Here is a 24,684-nt window from a genome sequence, read left to right as displayed (position 1 = left end):
ACATTTAGAACCTAACTTAGGCCTACTCTTATAAATAGATAAGTTATTAATTTAACTATTTCAAAGGCAATAACTTCGACCTAAACTCAACTGAAAGGCCCAACTTACTTAAAATAAACCTAGACCTACCACTACAAAAACTGCAATCTAACAAATTCACACACAAATACAACTCAACCTAACCCTCTTTCTTGAGGAATCCGAAAAATATAGGTTAAGTGAACACTTAAAATTTAATAAATAATTCATGCACGTAAAACATTTAATTGTCAATACCTAATAACAAATCAGCTTCAGCACACTCACAGCACTTTAATTTTCATAATCATAAAACACCTTTTCAAGCAGCTCAAGTCAAAAGTAAATAAACAGTAAAGAATAAACACCTTTTCCTTTACAAAACCAAAACCACAATGCACATTGCGATTGCACAGTTTGACAGTTTGCTTGCAACTGCTGCAACTGTTGAATGAAACAACTATCTAATCAGGACCAATACAGAGTTACAGTTAACACAAATACAGTTACACAAATAGCTGTTATCCCAGGAACTGTTCCAAGGACTACTGTGCATGTGGAAGAGGAGGTGCTCGTGGGTACAGAACGTCGAGTCCTCTCCTCCTCACTCGGCTCAACCTAACCTAAATTGCCATTTATATTTGAGTACACTTCAAACATAATAATATAGGACTAAGTAATAACTAAACTAAACTAGCCCTAGAAGACATTTAAAATAGTGTAGTGTGTCGTCAAAACCTAATATAATTTCAATTTCAGTCATGGCAGAGGGTTTTAGTGATTTGAGACAATTATTACGTATCAAACAGAAATGCTCAGAAGTTGACCACGAATTTCCAGACAAAAGGTAGGAATAGGATATTCACCCCCATTTTTATACCCAACTTGTTTTATAAAAATCAAAATCAAGGGAAGACCGAGGGTACAGTTTGCTATGCTAATATCGGATTCGATTAGTAAACCTTATTTCGATTTTTTCACTAGCCTATCAGCAAGTTTGGTTAGTTAGGTTAGGTTATGACAGTTCATTTTTATAATTGATATAGTAAAAAATATTGATTGTTAAACTATATTTTCGGAAATTCATGAGATAAGTTTCTTTAAAGGAAAATCACTCGATTGAGCTTAGCACAGAGGGTGTCAATGTACTCCTCACAAGCTCAGAATCCAGGGCGAAACCCAGAAGCTTTACAGGATCATCACTGCTGGCAACATTTTTGTGAAGACTAAACATGATGTCCTGAGTCTTATCTTTGTTTAAGGCTAATCTGTCTAATGACAGAATTGATAGGCTACTTTTTGTGATTTGATTCAACTTAACTTTTGTTTTGGTTTGTCTGGTTTAGATTTCTCCTCAAATGTTATTCATGTTATTCATTTTTATAACTTAATTGTATTTTTACCTAGGTATGCAGCAGTACCTGTTTATTATTCACATCATCGTACTATTGAAGAGGAAATATCTGTTTTAAATCTTTTAAAAGAGGGAATTCAACAGAAAAGATTATTTGATGACGTCCAATGCACAAAAATTGAAGCAAAGATAGATCGAGTTGTAGAAAGAGCCGATAAGGGAAAGTATAAACCTTGCACTGTTGATCGTGCTCCGCTGCGTAACAAGTAAGTGTAGGCCTAAAATAATTTGCTGTGAATCCGCTCTGGGTGGCATAGTTACTTAGGCCTATTTAGGCTAATTAACCCTCTATCTGGCGCTGGTCGATTTTAGACCACTAAAACGTGAGTTCTCAGTGGCGCTGGTCGATTATAGACCAAGATGACATGGGTCGGGTTTTTCTATTATTAAAATATGAAAACAGTTTTAAAACGCAATAAATCTTATACCATTAGAAAGATGAGATTCTGAGGATTCATTTTCATGCATAAAACATTATTGAGTGAGTATTATGTACTGAGAAACGGTAGTTTGAAAAACTAGAGATTTCAAAATAGATTTTGGCGGTGGAAAGTTTTGGTCACCTGACTACAAAAACAGCTGTTTTTGGTGATTGTCAATTAAATTGTATACAATATTAGTGTTATGAAAGCAAATGTTTAGAAACCAAATTGATATGGTTTTATTCAACTTAATAATCAGCTACATTTTACATGAGAGAATTGCACAAAACAGTAAACAACATACATAATCAAAACAGTCTTAAATAAAACAGCTGAAGAAATATTTGACAGTACAATAGAAATCATATTACATAACATTCACCCCATCTTTTTTTTTAAATGTAATCCCTTAGATAGGTGGGAGGTCTTCGGACTCTAGTGGAACGACGCAGGTTTGTTTCTTCGTTATCCCTCACAGAAGTAGGGGTCACGGTCTCATGCAGTGGGGATGTTTCGATTTCAGATTGAAGCAGGTTTGATTCACGTTTTAGGTCTTGAAGAACAGGATCTAGTTCTTGACTGGGATTTTCTGAAGTCACTGGCTCATCCTCTTGTTGGATAGCTTCAGGGGGAACAGCGAGATGTCGCACCGATACCAGAGCCTCTCTACCATCTCTATACTTGATGCGAGCATAGTCTGGATTAGCCTCTATCAGCTGAGCTTGTTCCACTAAAGGTTCATATTTGTTATTTCTTACATGCCTTCTCACTAATACTGGTCCTGGATTCATGAGCCATTGAGGTTGAGAGGTGCCATAAAATGATCGTCTCTGGTGTTTGAAAAGACGTTCATGTGGGGTCTCATTTGTAGCTGTACATAGTAACGAGCGTATACAATGCAAAGCTTCTGGCAAAACATACTCCCACTGTTCTGTCTTCAGTCCCTTGTTTCTCAGAACAAGAGATACAGTCTTCCAAATCGTTCCATTATCGCTCAGCTTGAGAATTACCTCGAGGGTTGTAAGGTGAAGATCGGCTAGTGGCGATTCCTTTAGAGTGTAAGAAATCACTCAGTTCTTTTGACATGAAAGCAGAACCTTGGTCGGAGTGGACAAAAGCAGGCATACCAAAGATGGTGAAGATTGATGTAAGTGCTTTGATGACAGAAGATGCTGATGTGTCCGAGCAAGGAATAGCAAACGGATATCTTGAAAACTCATCAACAACCGTCAGTATATATTTATTCCTTGTCACAGATGGTATTGGCCCCTTAAAATCAATGTTAAGTCTCTCGAAAGGAGCCATTGCATGGATGAGTGTTGATGGGGGTTTTTGATAGAACCGAGGTTTCACTTCCGCACAAACAGAGCATGACGCAGTCATTCGCCTGACATCTTCAATAGAGTAAGGGAGATTTTTACTTTTTAAGAAATGAACCATTCGTACTATTCCAGGATGTCCAATGTCACAATGAATTCTACGGAGTTTTTCGAAATCTCTACAAGAGATGGAAGATGAAACTCGTGAAAATGCATCTGCTACTACGTTTTCCTTGCCAGAACGGTACACTATGTCGTAAGAGAAAGGTGCTAGTTCCAATCGCCACTTTAAAATCTTGTTGTTCTTAACCTTTCCCGCGTGTTTCTGATTGAACATATAGGACACAGATTTCTGGTCTGTAATTAATTTAAACCGTCTTCCAATCAGGAAATGCCTCCATTTCTGTATTGAATCAAATATTGCGAGGGCCTCTTTTTCCACAGCAGGTAGATGTTGTTCACTCTTAGTTAGGGTTCTTGAAAAGAAACATATTGGCCTTCCAGCTTGTGAAAGGGTAGCCGCTATAGCTGATTCAGATGCATCTGTTTCTACAGTAAATGGAATGTTTTCTTCAACTGCAGACATACTGGAGTTCGCTATTTCTTCTTTTAATGTCTTAAAAGCCAATATTTCTTTACTGCCTACTGGGAATGATTTGACTGTAGTAAGGCAATGAACCTTCTCAGAGAATTTAGGAATCCACTTTGCGTAATAGGACAACATGCCAAGAGCTCTTTTAAGGCTTGCATTATCAGTTGGAACGGGGAAATTCAAGAGTGATTGCAAGCGGTCAGGATCAGGACGCATGGACATGTTTTCTACAATGTACCCCAGAACTGGAATGCTGGTCAACGAAAACTTAGATTTTTCTTTGTTCAGGGTAAGATTATACTTTTTAGTTGCTTCCATGAATCTCTGTAGGTTTTGATCGTGTTCTGCTTGGCTACGACCACAAATAGTTACATCGTCCAGATATGCAAACGTGTCTAGTAGATTTTCAGTTTCTATAATCTGGTCAATAGTTCTTTGAAAACACGCCACACCATTTGTTACGCCAAAAGGAATTCGAGTGTATTGGTAAAGTCTCCCATTAGCTTCAAATGCAGTGAATGGTTTATCTTCATTCCGAATAGGTATTTGGTGATATGCCTCCTTCAGATCGATTGTACTGAACACTTTATATTGAGCAAGCTTAGAGACAAATGATTCAATGTGAGGTAGAGGGTAGGCGTCAAGCTGTGTGAATTTGTTGATGGTTTGAGAGTAGTCAATACACAGACGTCTCTTGTGCCCATTGTTGACCACAATCACTTGGGCTCTCCAAGGTGATTTACTCGGTTCAATTATTCCTTCTGATATAAGCCTACTTACTTCACTTTTTATGAACTTACTATCATCTTCAGAGTAGCGGCGGGACTTGATGGCTACAGGCTTGACGTCATTAGTTAGATTATCAAACAGTGGTGGGGGTGATACTTTAGCCCTAAGTAGATTGCAAACGTTGAAGGGTGGGCGTTTACCACCGAAATTCAGCTCCACAGCAGAATGTTGCCGAAGGATGTCATGTCCAATTACAACATCGGCACATAAATCAGTTAAGACGAGCAGCTTTGTCTGTGGGTATTCGTGGCCATCGCACACCATGTCAACAATACAGTGGCCAAGAGTTGATGAAACATGGCTTGTTGATGCCATCGATATTTCATGCTTTGTCGGGTATTTAGAAATATTGAATCTTTTCACAGTAGCTTCAGATATAAAACTGTCGGAACTCCCAGTATCAATAAGTGCATCTACTGGTTTGCCATTTAACATCAGTGATACTGTAGCTTTTGAAAGACATTTTTGTGAGGCAGCAACAAGAGAAGAAGACATCGAGTTTATTTCTGTCTTTTCACTTTGAGTTGTTTTACCCTTAAATGCCCTACCTTGGTTGCGAGAATTGCAAACTGTTGCCCAATGGCCTTTCTTGTCACAAATATTACAAACTGAGTCTTTGGCAGGACAGTTGGCTCGAGAGTGTCGTAACCGTCCACAAAAGAAACATTTTTCTCTTCTTATCGAGGATAATTGGTGTGAAGACGAATCAGGAGCTGCCTGAGAAACATTTGTATCAGTAACATCAACATTTTTAGGAGTTGACTGAGATATAGAGTTACAAGGGCTTGAAATATATGAAACTGCCTGATTTTCAGCTGATTCCAAGGTAGTGGCTTGATTATAAGCTTCTTCAAGAGTCAAAGTTAGATTTTCAAGAAGTCTTTGTCGAATGGACTGTGATATTAATCCTCGAATGAAAGCGTCTCTTATGTACTCGTTGCGATTTTCATTAGCAGTGACAGATTTAAAGTTGCATGCTTTACTAAGTTCTTTGAGTTTTCGAAGATACTGATCAATATTTTCTCCATGTTCCTGTCTTCTAGTTGCTAGTTGATGACGCGAATATACCTCATTAGTAGGCTTTATAAAAAGTTTGTCAAGAATAGATATAGCTTCAGTATAAGAATCAGCCTCTGAGATTATTTCATATATGTTGTAGTCAACAAAATTAGATAGAAGTTTTAGTAGATCATCTTCTGCAGCACATATTTCTTCCATGAAATTCTCGAAAGTGGTTTTCCAATGTTTCCATTGACGATCAGAATGGGGGTCATTAGGGTCCAAAGATAGGCGCTCAGGCTTGAAGTATTTATCCATTTAGATTTCTTGGAATAAATAACTTGAATAGAAAAGATAGAATAGAACTTGTATAGAAGAACTTGTAATAATATAGTTAAAAGATGTATACAATTCTGAAACTACAATAAATTCCCTACAATTACCTGTGAATCTATAAGGTTGATTGTAAAAATTTTATTTTGTTTTTAAAAATGTCATAAATATTATGTTTTTGTTAAAAATTCTTCAAAATTTTACATTCCGACGTAAATTTCTCAGACATTTTAGAATTCAACTAAATATAACTATATATTTTCAGAAAGATCTATTTATTACCTATTGTACAGTATCGTTTCATTTTTTGTTGATGCATTCTATCATTTCCTACGTGACAAAAAGAAATTTGGTAGTTTTTCAAAAAAGAAAATACGTATGAAGAATTTATTTTTTTATAATTTTATTTTTATGAGTATTTAAAAAGCATTGATATTTCTACGTAGGGAATCATATTTCACACAAACTTTACATTTAGATAAAATGTGTAAAAAATTATTTTGTGGTTTTCTTGTGGGTTGCTTTTGAAATTTCTAATTTGCATAATCCAAAAATTTGCAAACCTTTTGCTACTACGCCTAAACGCATTGCTAGGAAAAGAATATTTTTTTATTATTATATTCTAAATTCATCACTGAAATAGAAAATATATATATGTGTGTACTTATATTCACAAATAAATGTTCTGTGGCAAAATATATGATACCACTACAAAAGCGCCAAAATATACCCGCCACTGGGAAATAAAATGACCGCCAGATCTAGGGTTAAGTAATTGGTGTGAACCTGGCAATAACTCCAGCCATAAGTAGTGCGCGCGGCCAAAAAAATTTATTGCTGGCCGTTTTGCGGCAAAATACGTCCGCGAGCAATATTACCGATGATGCCAACAGATAGAGGACACTTTAACGGACACGACAGTATCAATATCATGTACCTGGGGGATAAGTTAAGGGGGGTAAAACCAGCAATAAGTTGTGCGCGCGCCCGAAAAAATCTATTGCTGGCCGTATTGCGGAGAAATACGTCCGCGAGCAATATTACCGATGATGCCAACAGATAGAGGACACTTTAACGGACACGACAGTATCAACATCATGTACCTGGAGGATAAAATAAGGGGGGTAAAACCAGCAATAAGTAGTGCGCGCGCCCGATAAAATCTATTGCCGGCCGTATTGCGGAAAAATACGTCCGCGAGCAATATTACCGATGATGCCAACAGATAGAGGACACTTTAACGGACACGACAGTATCAACATCATGTACCTGGAGGATAAAATAAGGGGGGTAAAACCAGCAATAAGTAGTGCGCGCGCCCGATAAAATCTATTGCTGGCCGTATTGCGGAAAAATACGTCCGCGAGCAATATTACCGACGATGCCAACAGATAGAGGACACTTTAACGGACACGACAGTATCAACATCATGTACCTGGAGGATAAGTTTAGGGGGGTATAACCAGCAATAAGTAGTGCGCGCGCCCAGCAATAGATATAATCGCGTGCGCTCACTACTTCTTGCTGGTTTTACCCCCCTTATTTTATCCTCCAGGTACATGATGTTGATACTGTTGCGGGCTTAACGGGTTCTTTACAATAAAAACTTGGCGATTTTATAATAACTATTTATTTACACTAAATATTATCTATTTACAAATTTTACAATTGCCTAACACCTAACTAACCCTATCTAAACCTAGCTAAAGCCTATTCTAATTTACAATGTTTCTACTTACAGCTAGCCTCTACAGGATTTATCACTTCTGTTACAACACTGTCACTACACTGTCACTAGAGTCACTACACTGTTACTCTCACTGTCACTACACTGTCACTCCACTAGCACTAGCACTGGTCACTAACACCGACGGGCACTTGCTGCGACGATTCTCGGAAGGCTCAACTCAACTCAACAGCCGTGTGCCGGAAGACGGTCCCTTATATAAGCTTGCCGTGGAACATTCTAGAGACTACTCGTAGGCTAGACAAAGGTGTTTACAGATCGCTGTGGAAGCTTCTGGTAGATGTCAAAACCTCTATTGACGTAGTCCGTTGACATGGGTCTATTGTCTTTCGGAGAACCCGTGTAAACAAACAATCCTTTTGAGACGACGCCTGGCTATTGTTGCGCGGGGCTCCTGGCTTGTAACACTGCCCCCTCCTTAAGACTGTTCTGTCCCAGAACAGATTTCTCTCGAAGTTTGGGATCTTCTGGACCAATAATGTCTCCGGTCCCCCACGGGTTGAATACGCAGACCACAATGTCGATGCCAGTGTCCTCGAAAAGTTCCTGCACCATATTTCTTACAATCTTCCATTCCAATCCGTCATAACCACATCCCAGCCTTGGAATAGCCAGCTTTTTGATTCCAATCCGAAGGAGCTTGTCTCGCAGGTCTTGCAGGCTTTTCTTCAAGGATTTGTAGGACGGTTTCTTGTTAGATGTTTCCTTCGTAACGAGGTAGAACAAATGCTGTCCATTGCGCTTCAGGTGAAGGGTTGTGCCAATGGCGGGGCTCTGACGCTCAAGATCTTCAGTCCCTCCAAACTTTTTCCTGAAGACTGTGGCTATACCTCGCGACGTTCTCAGGTCTTCTGCTACGCAGTGTGCCAAGGCATATTCCACTGGCAAGGTGAAGAGGTCCTTGTATAACAACCTCAGTCCCTCATTTCCATATCTCTCAGGCACGACGTCTCTTGGCTCGGTTGAGAGGTTCCGAACTTGTTGGCTGTGATCTCCTTTGTAGGATGCAAGCCTGTTAAAATGAACAATTTTTGGTTTGCCATTTGGTTGTTTCTTAATCCTGTAGATGACGTCATTTAAACGGGAAATAACTTCATAGGGTCCTTCCCATGAGTTCTGGAGTTTAGGTGAATAACCACGACGCCTTCGAGGATTATGTAGCCACACGAGATCACCAGGTGTGAACCCTCCTTTCTCGGCCTTCACGTCGTACCTCTCCTTCATCCTGTCACTTGCTCCAGATATGTTGCGACGAACTTTCTCATGTATCTCGTCCATCCTCTTCCGCAGATCCGATACGTAGTCCTCGCCAACCACACATTCATCCGGCTTCAATCCATACTGCAGATCGCATGGAAGACGGAGCTCTCGGCCAAAAACTACGTTGGCTGGAGTCTGGCCGGTGGTTTCGTTGACAGAACTCCTATACGCAAGTAGAAACAGGTGCAGGTATTGGTCCCAGTCCCGCTGATGTTCGGAGACAACTTTTGACAGATATCTTCCCATCGTCCTGTTCATGCGTTCTACCATGCCATCTGACTGTGGGTGCAGAGGTGTTGTTCGAGTCTTCCGGATACCAAGAACTTCACACATTCTGGAGAATACTGCTGACTCAAAATTTCTTCCTTGGTCAGAATGAAGTTCGAGCGGGACTCCAAATCTGCTCACCAATTCCTTGATTAATATATCTGCAACTGTTACCGCTTCCTGGTTAGGCAATGCATAGGCCTCTACCCATTTGCTGAAGTAATCCATTGCTACCAAAATAAATCTATTTCCAGCATCGGACATGGGGAACGGTCCTGCTACGTCAATGGCAATGCGCTCAAACGGGGCACCTACGTTGTATTTCCTCATTGGTGCTTTTCGTTTGTTGACAGGGCCATTTGATGCTGCGCAGGTCACACATCTTCTGCACCAGTCTATGACGTCATCTCTCTGATTAGCCCAGTAGAAGCGCTCCCTTACTTTCACCAGTGTACGATGTACTCCTAGATGGCCTCCAGAAATTCCACCGTGCACTTCCCTTAGCACTTCAGGAACCCTCTTCCTTGGAATTATTAGTTGGAGTTTTCGGTGCCCCCCTTCCTCCGATTCGACGACTCGCTTCAAAACTCCTTCTTCCATTAAAATCGAGTTCCACTGCGCCCAGTAGGTCTTGACGTTCTTAGACAATGGAGCAATATCCTGCCACGATGGTCTTCCTTTATTGTCCATCTTCCACTGCATGACGTGTCTTAGGTCTGTGTCTTCCTTCTGGTCCTCTGACAGTTTCTTACTGTCCCATTCGTCGTCAACGGCGGTCACGCGATGAACTGATGCACTTTTGTCTTCCTTGCGTGTGCAGTGCACGCAGTTGTCCCCGCACGGTCTTCTCGATAGTGCATCTGCATTCTTGTGGCTCGGTCCCGCACGATGGATTGATTCGAAGTCATATTCTTGTATCCTTTCTAACCATCTTGCAACCTGTCCTTCGGGAGACTTAAATCTTAGCAACCACATCAGTGCGGCATGGTCCGTTCTCAAGAGGAACCTTCTTCCGTACAGATATTTATGAAAGTGTTCTATGGACTTAACCACTGCGAGAAGCTCCCTCCTGGTGACACAGTAATTACGCTCAGGTGCTGACAGGACCTTACTGAAGTACCCGATCACATGTTCTTCTCCATCCTGGAGCTGAGAAAGAACTCCTCCAATGGCTGTATTGCTGGCGTCCGTGTCTAGCATGAACTTTCCGTCGGATCGTGGGTAGCTCAATATGGGTGCGCTGCATAATTTAGTCTTTAGCTCTTCAAAAGCTTTCTCGCAGTCGTTATCCCAAACAAAGGTCCTCTTGTCTTCGGTCAACTTGGTTAGTGGTTTTGCAATATTAGCAAATCCCTTAACAAATTTCCTGTAGTAAGCACACAGCCCGAGGAAGCTCCTAACCTGGTGCTTATCCTGAGGTATTGGCCAATCGGTGATAGCTCTGATCTTCTCCGGATCCACAGACACTCCTTTGTCCGATACGACATGGCCGAGGTAATTGACCTGTTTGCGGAACAAGTTGCACTTCTTGGGGTTCAACTTCAGATTAGCCATCCGCAGTCGCATGAAGACATTCTCTAGGTTCTTCAGGTGGTCTTCGAAGGATTTACCTAAGACGATAATGTCATCCAAGTAAACCAGGCATGTCTCCCATGACAATCCCCTGAGGACGTTCTCCATAAGCCTTTCAAAAGTAGCAGGGGCGTTGCAAAGTCCAAAAGGCAGCACAGTGAATTGCCAAAGTCCTGTCCCAATAGAGAACGCCGTCTTCTCCTTGTCCTCAGGAGCGAGCCCGACCTGCCAGTAGCCACTTCTCAGATCCAAAGTTGAGAATATTTGACATCCTCCCAGAGTGTCGAGTGTGTCATCAATCCTGGGGAGAGGGTAGCTGTCTTTCTTGGTGACATTGTTGAGAAGGCGGTAGTCTACGCAAAATCTTGTTGAGCCGTCTTTCTTTTTCACTAGTACCACAGGTGACACCCAAGGGCTGTTAGAAGGCTCGATGACACCATCCGCTTCCATCTCTTTTATGATTTTCTCAGCTTCGTCACGCTTTCTGCGTATTCAACCCGTGGGGGACCGGAGACATTGGTCCAGAAGATCTCAAGCTTCGAGAGAAATCTGTTCTGGGGCAGAACAGTCTTAAGGAGGGGGTAGTGTTACAAGTCAGGAGCCCCGCGCAACAATAGCCAGGCGCCGTCTCAAAAGGGTTGTTTGTTTACACGGGTTTCTCCGTACGTGCCAGTGAAAGACCAATTGTTGCGGGCTTAACGGGTTCTTTACAATAAAAACTTGGCGATTTTATAATAACTATTTATTTACACTAAATATTATCTATTTACAAATTTTACAATTGCCTAACACCTAACTAACCCTATCTAAACCTAGCTAAAGCCTATTCTAATTTACAATGTTTCTACTTACAGCTAGCCTCTACAGGATTTATCACTTCTGTTACAACACTGTCACTACACTGTCACTAGAGTCACTACACTGTTACTCTCACTGTCACTACACTGTCACTCCACTAGCACTAGCACTGGTCACTAACACCGACGGGCACTTGCTGCGACGATTCTCGGAAGGCTCAACTCAACTCAACAGCCGTGTGCCGGAAGACGGTCCCTTATATAAGCTTGCCGTGGAACATTCTAGAGACTACTCGTAGGCTAGACAAAGGTGTTTACAGATCGCTGTGGAAGCTTCTGGTAGATGTCAAAACCTCTATTGACGTAGTCCGTTGACATGGGTCTATTGTCTTTCGGAGAACCCGTGTAAACAAACAATCCTTTTGAGACGACGCCTGGCTATTGTTGCGCGGGGCTCCTGGCTTGTAACAATACTGTTGTGTCCGTTCAAGTGTCCTCTATCTGTTGGCATCATCGGTAATATTGCTCGCGGACGTATTTCTCCGCAATACGGCCAGCAATAGATTTTATCTGGCGCGCACACTACTTCTTGCTGGTTTTACCCCCCTTATTTTATCCTCCAGGTACATGATGTTGATACTGTCGTGTCCGTTTAAGTGTCCTCTATCTGTTGGCATCATCGGTAATATTGCTCGCGGACGTATTTTTCCGCAATACGGCCGGCAATAGATTTTATCGGGCGCGCGCACTACTTATTGCTGGTTTTACCCCCCTTATTTTATCCTCCAGGTACATGATGTTGATATTGTCGTGTCCGTTAAAGTGTCCTCTATCTGTTGGCATCATCGGTAATATTGCTCGCGGACGTATTTTTCCGCAATACGGCCGGCAATAGATTTTATCGGGCGCGCGCACTACTTATTGCTGGTTTTACCCCCCTTATTTTATCCTCCAGGTACATGATGTTGATACTGTCGTGTCCGTTAAAGTGTCCTCTATCTGTTGGCATCATCGGTAATATTGCTCGCGGACGTATTTCTCCGCAATACGGCCAGCGATAGATTTTTTCGGCCGTGCGCACTACTTATGGCTGGAGTTATTGCCAGGTTCACACAAGTAATTAAGTATGTTATTATATTACAGTGTAACTTATAAAAACAAGAGTTTTGAAAGCATCACACGATCCTTTCCTAGAGAGATTGTCTGGTAATTATTTACTATTTGGTGCCTACAAACAAATTTTTGATTTTCCAACCACAGTTCATTCCACTTGCAAATGTCACCCGTCCGACATTGTTTATTTTAATGTTTTATATTTGTATGTTGATATTTTGAGTAGGTAATATTTATCAGCGGTGAAAAATAATGGTATATTTGGATTCAGGAGTTAAACAACTACCAAAATAAAGTAAGATATAAAATTAAAAATTCCTTTGGAGGCACCTACAGTAAATAAATACCATTGTCAACATTGCTTAGTTGTAGCCTAATGATTTTGTTTATGTAAGTTATTTAATAAAATCTGCTTCTGTTCTTAAGGTATTTCTTCGGTGAGGGTTACACATATGGATCCCAGCTGGCTCGAAAGGGACCTGGTATGGAGCGCTTGTACAGGCAAGGCGACGTAGACCCGATACCAACCTGGGTAACCCGTTTGGTCATTAACCCGCTCGTTCGCACGGGCCTGATCCCTGAGGGGTTTGTCAACTCTGCTGTCATCAATGACTATCGACCCGGTGGATGTATTGTCTCTCACATTGACCCAATTCACATTTTCGACAGGTAAGAGCTTTTGAATCTTTTTTATTGAACATTCATGTGGTAGTAAAACGTTTTATATAGTATTTTAATTACCAATGGCATATAATAAACTAAGTAGTCAGCCCAGGTTGTACATCTTCAATTGTATAGCCTAATGATGTGAATACAAAACAGGTTCTGCTGCAACATTTTCATTCATGGAGTAAAACAGTTTGATGTCTATGAATATTAATATTATGACATTATAATTCTACAACCTCCAGAATAATAAATTGAACTTTACAATATTAGTCGACAGTTATGTACAGTTTATGTTGAGTATTAAAATTCACCTTTACATTGTACAAATATATGGCCTTTACATTGTATAAATATAGTAGGTATATAATACCTACTTAGTATTAAGCAGCGTTTTACATTGTTAAATTTAATGTTAGTATATTTTTATACTAAAATGCTATGGGAAGGAAGGGAAACAGGTCCACGACATAGGAAGAGGTGAAGGAAACTTTCAAGGCGAGCAGTGCATAGTGTTGGAACCCTTTTTGGCAGTTAAATAAATGTATCTGTAATGCTAAAATGCTATGAGAAGGGAGGGTAACAGGCCCACGACATAGGTAGTGGCGAAGGAAGTGGTAAAGGTAAGCAATTTGTAGTGTGGGAACCGCTTACGGCATTTTTATACATTACTTAAATATACTTATATTGGATTGTTAATCATTTTTAGGTTATATAATAGGTCTATTGTTTCTATGTGTTATAAGAGCTTCGCTTGCTCTGCTCAAAAATGTTGTAGTTTGCTTGTTTATGGATATATTTTGATCAAACTTGGCGAATTTATTTATTTTAAACTAAGTTAAGTTATAAATTTAAAAAAAAAACCCACTTTGTTAGTTTCTTTGTAGCAGCAACCCTAGGTACTCGTTAAACCTAATGTTATAAATAGATTTAATTGAAAATCAATTCAGACAATTGGAAATTAGCTTAGGCTGCAGGTTTGCTGTGGCAGGTGTATTTTATTTATAATTTTGATAGTATTGAAAGTTTGCCAAAAAAAAACTTAGTATCTGTAAACCAATTGGATAGAAATAATGTCCAACCATTGAGTCCACTGATCTAGCCTCCCAGTGCAAAGGTGCGGTGCACCGTCTGCCTTGGACAAAAAGACGCCAAGACCAAATTTAAGTGTAAAGCCATAAAAAAACCAATGTGCCAGGGACAAATGTAAAATATTTGTGAAGTGTGCTTTAAAAGGAATTCTAAACCAACTGAATGAGGATGTTTAAAGAAAAACATGCATTATAAAAGAAAGTTTTTAATTTTTTTATATTTTTGTACAGCATTTTCTACAAACCGGCAAATGTATTAATTAATGAAATATTTGCTGCTTCCATGGGTTTTTACAAATATTATACTTTTGTAAAATTAAAAATAATATTTGTTTGCAATAAAAACTTGTGTAATAAACTACATAGGATAATGCAGCATACATACTGCATACATACATACAGTGATGCAGAAAAGTAAAGACCAGTTTTTCCAACTATCATATGACGTCACCAATCATCATATCCATAGACCAAGCGACGCAGTTGTGCGTCAGACATCTCTGTAGACCACTGCAGGGAATTCAGTGCCTTCAAATAGACTGTTACAAAGATATAAGCATTTTAATAACGTTAGAACCCCGACGCAAATATGCGACGGCAGTCTATTTTAATGTGACTAGTCGACGCATATATGCGACGGCAGTCTATGGGTGGAAACCGGGCGTCGCATATGTGCGTCGCTGGTCCATGTGAATGAAAAATTTTGTACTATTGCAGTAGCGAACGTGTTAAAGAGCTAAATATCAAAAACTTTTTCGTACCCATTTTTTATTTGGGGGTCCACTAGACCCCCATGCATGCTCCACCGTAAAAAAAATTAACGCACGCTTAAGGGTTAACTCGTTTCAATGTAACATTGATATTTTCCAAAACAATAAGACTCCCGCAAAAGAATAAGAAATGTCCGCAATAAACCTTTGAACAACGAATAAGACTCATTCATAGATTGTATTGATGAAAAACTGAACTCGATAAAAATATTGTAATATCCATGCGTAGAGCATTACCTACTGTGAGAAAATTGAGGTGCACATAACCAATTCACTGTGTTTCGCCTTAACAATACCCATCCTATGTCTATTTTCCTAATATAAATTTATTATGTGTATATCACTTAGGCCTAAATGGAAATTTGTTGACAGGCCGATAGTTTCGGTGTCGTTCATGAGTGACTCGATGCTCAGTTTCGGCTGCAAGTTCACTTTCAAACCTATCCGAGTGTCTAAACCTATCTTCTGCTTACCTTTGGAAAGAGGATGTGTCACCTTATTGAGGTAAGTGTTTCAGTTGAGGTATAGAATAGTGATTGTTGTAATTGTGACTCACTCAGTTCAAATGTTATGTGCTCCAATTCCTTTAGTTATAAAATTATTAAAAAAGAGAAATCTTGACTCAGCGTTCTTTTTGCTCCTTAATGGAGAATAATATGCCTGATAATAGCCTGATAAAACAGCCACTTTTCTTTAGCAAATTCATTTGTGGTTTACCATGTGTTCACTTTCCATGAAAGCACAAAAAATATGTCAAATAACACTCGTAATAATATATTTACACCTAAAATGTTTACTCACGAGACGGTAAATACATATAAAAGATGGTAAGTAAGTGGTGATCGATTTCGATTGGATACTCCAATCAGCATCAGACCCAATAGGCGAATATAAACAAGTTGAAGATAACCATTCAGTGCTAAAGTCAATCTCCTGCTACAGTATATAGTCATCTGGTCTATAGGGCCATTAAATACCATGTTCAATTGCACCATTCCTACAAAATTCACTCTCTCTCCAATCTCTCTCACCAATTCTTTCAACAATTTCTCTCTTAAGTCATATTAAGTTTATCTTCCTTCATCTATTTCTTTTTTCTTACCAAAACTTGTTTTGCCATTTTGATTTTACTTAATTATTCTGTCACAGCTAAACTGTTGTGTAATATTTTTATTTCTAATCCTGTCCTATCTTGTTTTTGCGCAGTTGTTCTAGAACATCAGGAATGTTATTTTGTAAGCTTTTATTGAACTACAGCTGTTTTTAGTGGCGTGCAAATAATTTTTGGGTATAAAAAGACAGAGTGAGTAAAAAGTGTTATGAAATAGTGTTAATTTGTTTTTTAACATTTACCATCCCATAAAAGGCAAACACCTGATGAAAAAAATGTGCTTTTGTTATAAAATATTAATGGTTAAAAATACCTACAATTTAATATGATGGTTGTGTATTAACTCATCACTTACTCCCCTGTTCTAGCGGTTTTGCGGCTGATGAGATAACGCATTGTGTTCGTCCTGAAGACACTGTAGCGCGTAGAGCTGTCATAATTCTACGCAGGTTTGTACTGAAACTATTACTTTACTACACACTACACAGTCTAAGTTTGAATTCTGAAACAGGCTAATTTTGTAAGTAATACTATAGGTCTTAGTCACTTTTCAACACAGTGATATTTTACATTTAAGAACTGCAATTATTTTCAAGGGGAGACTCAATCCACATACATTTTTGTGCTTTTCTTGGGAATCGAATCTGTAACCTTTTCATCCAGGCTAAGTCCGAGACACTAACTACGATGCTCTACAACACCCCTATTGCTTTTTGACAATTTTCCTTTTTGCCTGATTGTCAAGACACCAAAATAAACAATGATTTTAAATCCGACCAATCCTTATATATAATTCTGTAATAGGCTACAAAATTTTTACCAGAAAATTGTGGACGTCTGGTAAGACGCAGAAAAGCGGAAGGGGTCTTAAATTAAAGGTCTTGACCCCAGAGACTCGGGAAAAATAGCAGAATTCCCATAAAGTTACCAGAAAACGAGATATAACGTAAAATATCCACCGTAAGAAAAGCATGGGGACTGAAAAACGTCTGCATTCTAATCAGCTGTTACTTATTTATTTGCAATGTTTACATTTATTCCGAAAGTCAATGTTGCTAAAAAATAATGTTTCAAAATGAAATGTCTTTGTTTAATTCCCCCCCCCCATTTTTATAATGGGTGAAGTAACTAGACAGGGTAGGGGAAGACCTGCAAGACGTGGAAGAGTATCCAGGAATTCAACTGACACAAGGAATGCTAAAAGAGAACGTCATGTAAGGCCTAACTATGAAAGAAATCGTAAAGCTGGTTTACAGCCTGCTTCAGAAGAACGCTGGAAAATGAGTTTAGTGTTGTTTTCACTATCTAGGTCCTCTTAACAGCACTTGCATGCATTGTGGTGCATTTCACTTCGCAGAGGAGGCCACAAATGGACATTTCTACGCATTTTGCTACAATGGACTTATTAACATGCCACAACCACAAGTAGGCCCAAATGACGAACTAAAAGAACTGTTTTTACATGATTCTAACTTCATAAAAAACATGCAATACAACAGTGCAATGGCTTTTGCGTCGCTTTCCGTTACACAAAAAGAGATTCCGGGAAATGGACCTTACTGTTTTATAAATCAGGGACAAATTCATAGGTATATTTCCGACTTACTACCGCGAAATGGGGAGTTGCCTTCATAATAATTAATAATAATTTTAACCTTTACATTTGGTTCTCAAAATGGAAACTATAACAGAATTCTTAAGATTACAAAAAAAATCTTCAATTTTAAACTAGAAAAGATGTGCAATGTTTGGCTGTATAATTTCAGCTCTGATTCGTCGTTCTCCGGGCTCAGGCCAAACCGTGTGCACGTTTCCATTTGTTAATATGTTGTGTTATTGATTTAGGCCTAATCATCATTTTACAATTGTATTTCATTGACACATCAGAAGCAACTAATATACGACTCCAACGGAAGGAAAACCAAGATATAAAACAAGAAACACTGTTAATTTTAAGTAACATAAAATTGATAATTTTAAAAACATATTTCAAATATTTGCCTTTTTATATATGGTTTTTTTTATTGTAGTCTAAATTAGGGGCAATGGCTATGATTATACACTTTTATAATGTCTTATCTAATAATTTACTGTATTATTTTCAATACGATTTGTTTCAACTAGCAACACCACTAGTACAGGCCACTAGTAGGAGAATAATTGTCATTATTGTTGGTTATCATAAAAGAAATTGTTGATAGTGGTCGAAAAATGCAATAAACAGTAGGTACTCACTCTCAATTGGAAAATAATTTTGTAGGAATGGTGCAGTTGAACATGGGATCTTGGGATGTAATGACCCTATAGACCAGATAACTATACAGGGTGGTAAAAAAGTCCCTGGACAGTTAAATATTTTAAAAAAATAATGCAGATAGAGCTACAATACTTGGTACAAAGTTACAGGGCATAAAACTCTATTTTAACACATATTCAGTGATCCAATAACTCTTCAGGGGGACGGCCCACAAGGAGTCGGAAGAAAATCTTAAATGGAAGCATAGGTCAATATGCACATCAAATTAAAGGTCTTTTTTAGTAGAATACAATGCCGCAAACCGCACTTCAAAAGGTTGATCCTGCGCAAAATGACAGTAGTTCAAAGGTTCATTTAATTTACATTGCTATTATACGCTTACTCCTCAGGGGGCACAGCCCTAGGAATCGGAAGAAAATTGTTAACGTAAGCATAGGTCGATATGCACATCAAATTAAAGGTCTTCACTAGTAGATTACGATGCCGTTAATTCAAGCTCAAAAGAATGCCCGAGTAAAAAATGACAGTCGTTCAAAGATTCAAAATGGCGGATTCAAGAAATCTTTAAACATCTGCCATTTTGCGCAGGATCAACCTTTTGAAGTACGGTTTGCGGCATTGTATTCTACTAAAAAAGACCTTTAATTTGATGTGCATATTGACCTATGCTTCCATTTAAGATTTTCTTCCGATTCCTTGTGGGCCGTCCCCCTGAAGAGTTATTGGATCACTGAATATGTGTTAAAATAGAGTTTTATGCCCTGTAACTTTGTACCAAGTATTGTAGCTCTATCTGCATTATTTTTTAAAATATTTAACTGTCCAGGGACTTTTTTACCACCCTGTATACTGTAGCAGGAGTTTGACTTAAGCACCTAATGGTTATCTTCAACTTGTTTACAACTCAGGCTAAGGCTGTTAAAATATCTAAAATGTTCTCAAGTTTGTCTCTAATAGCCTGTTTTTTACATCCATTAAAGGACACATATAATACACAGCCATTCTCCAATGAGAAAAAGCAGCAGCAAACTTATCAGGCCTATCAACCTCAAAGACTCCAAATCACAGTTTGAAATTCAACATAACCAAAGTTTCAGGCATGCTAGAATAATATTCAACCGTTATTTTATGATTGAATGTTACTATAAACAATGACCGTTAATTAATATACCAAGAAAGTTATAGTAGTAAAGTTATTAACAAGAAATGTATTTTTTTGCAGAGTGCTGCCTTCTGCACCAAGAATTGGTTGTGACGAAGAAGTTCTCTCAATAGTATCAAACCATGAGGAAATCAACGGACTATCGAGGTATTTAAAAATTAGGGGCCTACATTCAATTGTACATTTCAGTAAGCTCTAGACTGTCGCCAGGAGTTATCAAGAGTGGTTTTAAGTATATTGATTCTGTCATTTTTTATTAAGTAATTTTGTCTGTTGTGTTGGTCGATTTTAAGGCATTTTTCATCTATCTTCATTAAAAATCATAAAAAATCGTCCATGCAGCTAAATTCATGCACATCATAACTCAGCATAATTAATTGGATTTTAATACCCATTGTATGATTAAAAAATACTTGAATACTACAAAATAAAAATATGAAAAAATGTTTGTGCCACTATTTTTATGAATAAATGTTAACTAAATGAAACTCCTGTAATAGCCATTTATTTATAAATATTATAGAAAAAAAGAAAATATGAACTTTAGTAGGGCAAAATAACCCACATATTTCCTCAATCTAATTGAAGCATTACAAACATCTTTTTCGAGTAAATAAACAAACACCAGTTAATTGCATTGACCAGCTGTTTCATTAAAGAAATTAAATTAAATCATTCTTTAGAAGCATGTCAGGCGCAGCCTTTTGCAAATAGGCCTGTGGGGCAGAGCCCTTAATAAATTTGTCCAAACAAATACTTTTCGGCAAATATACACACTCCAAGCTTCATTTTGATGTGCCATTTGCCTTTATTTTTATTTGATAAAATGCCTTATACGTTTACACAAATTCGAATGTATCACTTTAATAATACAATAGATGTTATAGAAAAAGAAAATATGAACTTTAGTAGGCGGGTTAATTTTTTTTGGGATAGCCATAAACATAAATCATAAATATGATAGGGGAACATTCACTAAGCCTTTTACAAGGACTTTACTGCCTTTAGAGATAACCTTAAAAACATTATACTGCAAAAACATCAAACCAACAAGTTAGTCATTGTTGATTATCTTGTACATCTAAATACGTAGGTTGTCTAAACAGATAAAAATTAAGTTTCAATAAAGAAAATGATATAGTTAGTAACCAACAACTTGAAAAATGTAAATAACAACAAAAACACGGCCACCAACACATTGACTTTCTCAAAACATCTGGAAACAGTAAAACAAAACTAATTATGTATTTTTTTTATCAGCCATTTTTGTAATTTAAATAAATAAAAATATAACATTTTAAATTGAATAAAGATAACCTTTTTTTGTAACATGGATCTCTTCTACCTAACATACATACCAATTTTCATTAGGTATGTAACAATCAAAAAAATTGTTATGTAATAAATACAAAATTGAGGATATCTGGTTAATGAAGTGATTTTGGAAAAGTGTTATTCCTGATTTTCTTTATATTTGGACCCAAGGAACCACTACGTAAATTTTGCCCCCACCTTTTCTGAACATCCTGTAGATCCAGTCCAGATCAGACTGAAATTGACTGGGTTAATGGAGAAAAGCTTTCAAACATTGAATGTGCGTACTGGGTGGAGGTACTTTGGAGGACGTCGCGTACATTTGCAAAATGTTTACCATCACTACTATGTTTTGCACAATAAAGCGATTATTCACCAATTCCATTTGAGTCATTGATTAAATTACCAGGATTTGGTATACAAAGTCATGACATGATCACCGATGTGGGCCTAATAGTGCAAATGTGTATAGCTTTCCGCTAACTCTATAAGCCACATAGGCATTTTGTACGTCTAGACCCTCTGCGTTTATCCATCAACTGTGCTCTAATTTAAAACAAGAAAAGTGCTTCAAACTTTTCTCAGGATCTAGTTAGCAACCTAATGATTACCAGGTAATTTATATAACCATTCACTTACCTCAGCTATGTTTTTTTTTTGTTTAAAAATAGTCTACTGTAAAAATTACTAAAATAACTGTACTCTAATAGGGCTGTAAGACAAGTATATGTAATATTTTGAAAAGTTTAAAAAAGTATAGTCTTTATCCGAAAAATTTTGTTTGAAGGCCTGCTGATGAAAAGAGAAGAGGTAGAAAACGAACTGTCAATTCTCAAGTGAGCGATTACAGACCCAAACGAGCTCGAGCTTCTTCAGGCAAAACTCGGGATAAGAAGGATGGATCTAAAAAATTATCTGCTTAAGGAAACATTGATCTCATTGATGAATCATAGAAAGAGCTTTAATATTGTCAATACAAACAAAATAATTTTGTAATGTTGTTTAGGAATGAACAAAAGTGTTTCAAAATTTAAATGAACTGAAAATAGTAAAATTAATAGTGACATGATTATTTTACAAAACTTTTCCCAGCTTAGACAATTTAGGTGTTTCAATTGTAATGTTAGGTACCAGAACAAAATTACAATATTTTGTTTTGTATTGCTTGCTAAATGCCTTTTAAGTACTTTAAGGCATGTTTTGTAAAGTTTGTTAGGGTTTATTATACCTTGTTACCTAGATGTGATAAAGTTTACACTAAACACTAAACATTATCAATATGTACATAATTTTCGGCACTATATATGTAATTATTGTTTTATAGATCAATCTTGTATTATTGTTGATATTTACTTTCAAAATGAAGTGCAATTTAGTGAAGCCTGTTACTAACGGCGCTTTGCAATAAGGACATAAAACTGAAAATAAACAATAAGTGCAATGTTATGCTTTAACATTTTACAGCATTTGTTCTATTTATTATTGTTGAAAAATAGTTTTAAGTTTTCTAATATCTGAATAGTTAAATGCATAATAATGAGTTCAACCGCATAAATAATTTGTAGGTTTTAGACATTTTGTATACACCTTGTTTCTTACTTACATTCTTGCTATACAGTGCCTTACATGTTTACTCTTAGTTCAAATAAATAACAATTATGTTTGTTATGTGTTACCATATCCTCTCATCTGCTGTATTGTCAGTTGTACAAGTGTTGTTTTTACTGTTATAAAATATATTAAACATATTAAAAATGTTGTTTCAAAGTTCTCACTGTGTGATATTATTTTACCTACCTCAAATCTTGAAGTAAAATTAAGTTGTGACAATGGTGTTCTTTTAATATAATAAACTGTAACGATGTTTATAAAGTCATTTGGTATGAAATCTTTCAGCATTTCAACTGTAAACAATTTATTTAATTTTGTGAACAAAATCCACACAAACACAGGATACTTCTTACATAAAACTACATTATTTCAATCTTTGTTATTGATTCAACTGTTGGAATCAAACTCTTTCAGAAAATTTTAGAAAAATCTTTCACCCAAAGTTTTTACACCTAAAGCAGAAAACAGGGAGTCCATAGTCGATGTTATATAGTTCAGAGCTTCGTCAAACATGCTTCTAGTAGAATGAACTGTGTTCAATAGATTTTGTGAGTGCTGAAAACAAAATATATTAAAATAAAATAAATTGTTGACTGTACATGGGAGCAAAATATGTTTTATGATCCAGTTTATAACTAGTAATATTGTTTGGTGAATTTCTAAAAGCCTTCGATAAGAAGTATCAATAGGAACATGTAGAAAGAATAACAAAAGATTTTGTTTACTTTGCAAAAGTTTGATGGCAAATATTCAGAAAACTTTTTACTGTGTGTAATTAGTTTGGAAAAATTTTGAGTTGTCCAAAAACAAATCTTATAAGAAGTTTAGGAAAACGACCAATACATAGTGCTTCCACACCAAATACAGACATCAAAACCATATGTTACATACCAGACTAAATCTCCTTACCTCATGGCAAACTTTACAAGAGCACGGACATCTCAGTGTTGAATTGTGCTTGGAGTTGGTAGGCAGCAGATGAAGAGGGGGAGCAGGGAGTCTGCGGGAGAAGGGGATTGGAGGGGGAAGAAACAGTTTCATGCTCACTGGATTTGGTGGAACGGGAGTTATGGACCAGGTTATCTTCTCATAACTGATAGGTGCATTCATGTTGGACCCTAGAGAAAAATATTCATTTATATATAGAATACCAATGACAGGGCATTTGCCTACTTTATAATAGTTAAAATTTATTCGATGCTTTCAAATTACAAAAACTTTGGAAATGGTGTGAATACCTTTCCACCTTAAGTATACAATAAACAGGTATTTACAAAATTGTTATTAATAATTTTGAATCTTTTCAACGCTCTCAAGTTTTACTCAAATATTCATTCAAAGATAAAAAAGTGATTTATTGAATATTAATGGCTCAGTAAGAGACAACTAATCCTAGGCAGTGATGTCTTGGATGTGACACAATGCCGCCAATAATATTTACCAGTACACTTCACTCTTGTACTCTACGGGCTCATCCCTACTTTGCACGCACAGGCGCGAGGCCATTTAGGGCAGGTAATGGAATGTTGAAAGCACCAACCAACTTACAAGTGAGATGAGGAAAAAAGTCTGCAAGACAAAATTATTACTTCAAAACCATTCTTATGTTTGTGAATTGCTATTTTTTTTATGATACAAAAATATAAATTATTTGTTATCCAATTCCTTTTTGTTAATGGTGTGACTCACTTCATTTATTTAATTACTATTAGTATTATTTATTTAATTACTACTTACCAGTGTTAACCATGACTTTGAACTGAACTGGCCTAAGTAAGTTCCACATTTTATAAATTAAAATGTAGCTGATTTGCAAGTAAAGATGCTGATTAATTTGCTATCCAATGTAAACAACAAAACTTGCTGAACTAGGATAAATATCATTGATATCTTATCATTGCTTGGTGAACAGTTTAATTAATAATCATATAATTGGATCTTATCTCTTTGTAAGATTCATAAATGAATGTCATGAAGTTTTTGGTTGTTTTTTTTCATGTTCCAATGAAAGAAGTTCTTTTGAAAGTTTCTGGACAGTTACAAAAACATGTTTATTCTTT

The 24,684-nt window shown here is 37.3% G+C and overlaps 2 protein-coding genes across 2 annotated transcripts; one reads left to right on the top strand and one right to left on the bottom strand.

Annotated features, from left to right (window-relative positions):
• Nucleotides 1-635: 635 nt before the first annotated feature.
• LOC129004304 (RNA demethylase ALKBH5-like) lies at nucleotides 636-22,784 on the top strand. The gene is made up of 7 exons (XM_054432834.1): nucleotides 636-865; nucleotides 1,426-1,638; nucleotides 13,069-13,311; nucleotides 15,542-15,673; nucleotides 16,649-16,729; nucleotides 19,760-19,846; nucleotides 21,801-22,784. The coding sequence occupies exons 1-7, from the start codon at nucleotides 780-782 to the stop codon at nucleotides 21,934-21,936; spliced, it is 978 nt and encodes a 325-aa protein (XP_054288809.1). The 5' UTR covers nucleotides 636-779; the 3' UTR covers nucleotides 21,937-22,784.
• Nucleotides 22,785-23,044: 260 nt separating this feature from the next.
• On the bottom strand, nucleotides 23,045-24,375 carry LOC129003302 (uncharacterized). Its single transcript, XM_054431595.1, has 3 exons — nucleotides 24,362-24,375; nucleotides 23,534-23,742; nucleotides 23,045-23,179 (listed from the first exon to the last, which is right to left on the bottom strand). Exons 1-3 carry the CDS (start codon nucleotides 24,372-24,374, stop codon nucleotides 23,045-23,047), a joined length of 357 nt encoding a protein of 118 aa, XP_054287570.1. The 5' UTR covers nucleotide 24,375.
• Nucleotides 24,376-24,684: the final 309 nt, after the last annotated feature.

Source organism: Macrosteles quadrilineatus, unplaced genomic scaffold (genome assembly GCF_028750875.1).
Source record: "Macrosteles quadrilineatus isolate MER2022 unplaced genomic scaffold, UCM_ALF_1.0 Scaffold_9__3_contigs__length_116548681, whole genome shotgun sequence".
NCBI classification, from domain to species: Eukaryota; Metazoa; Arthropoda; class Insecta; order Hemiptera; family Cicadellidae; genus Macrosteles; species Macrosteles quadrilineatus.
Note: the sequence above shows the minus strand (reverse complement) of the source record. Positions and strands in the feature narration are given on the sequence as shown.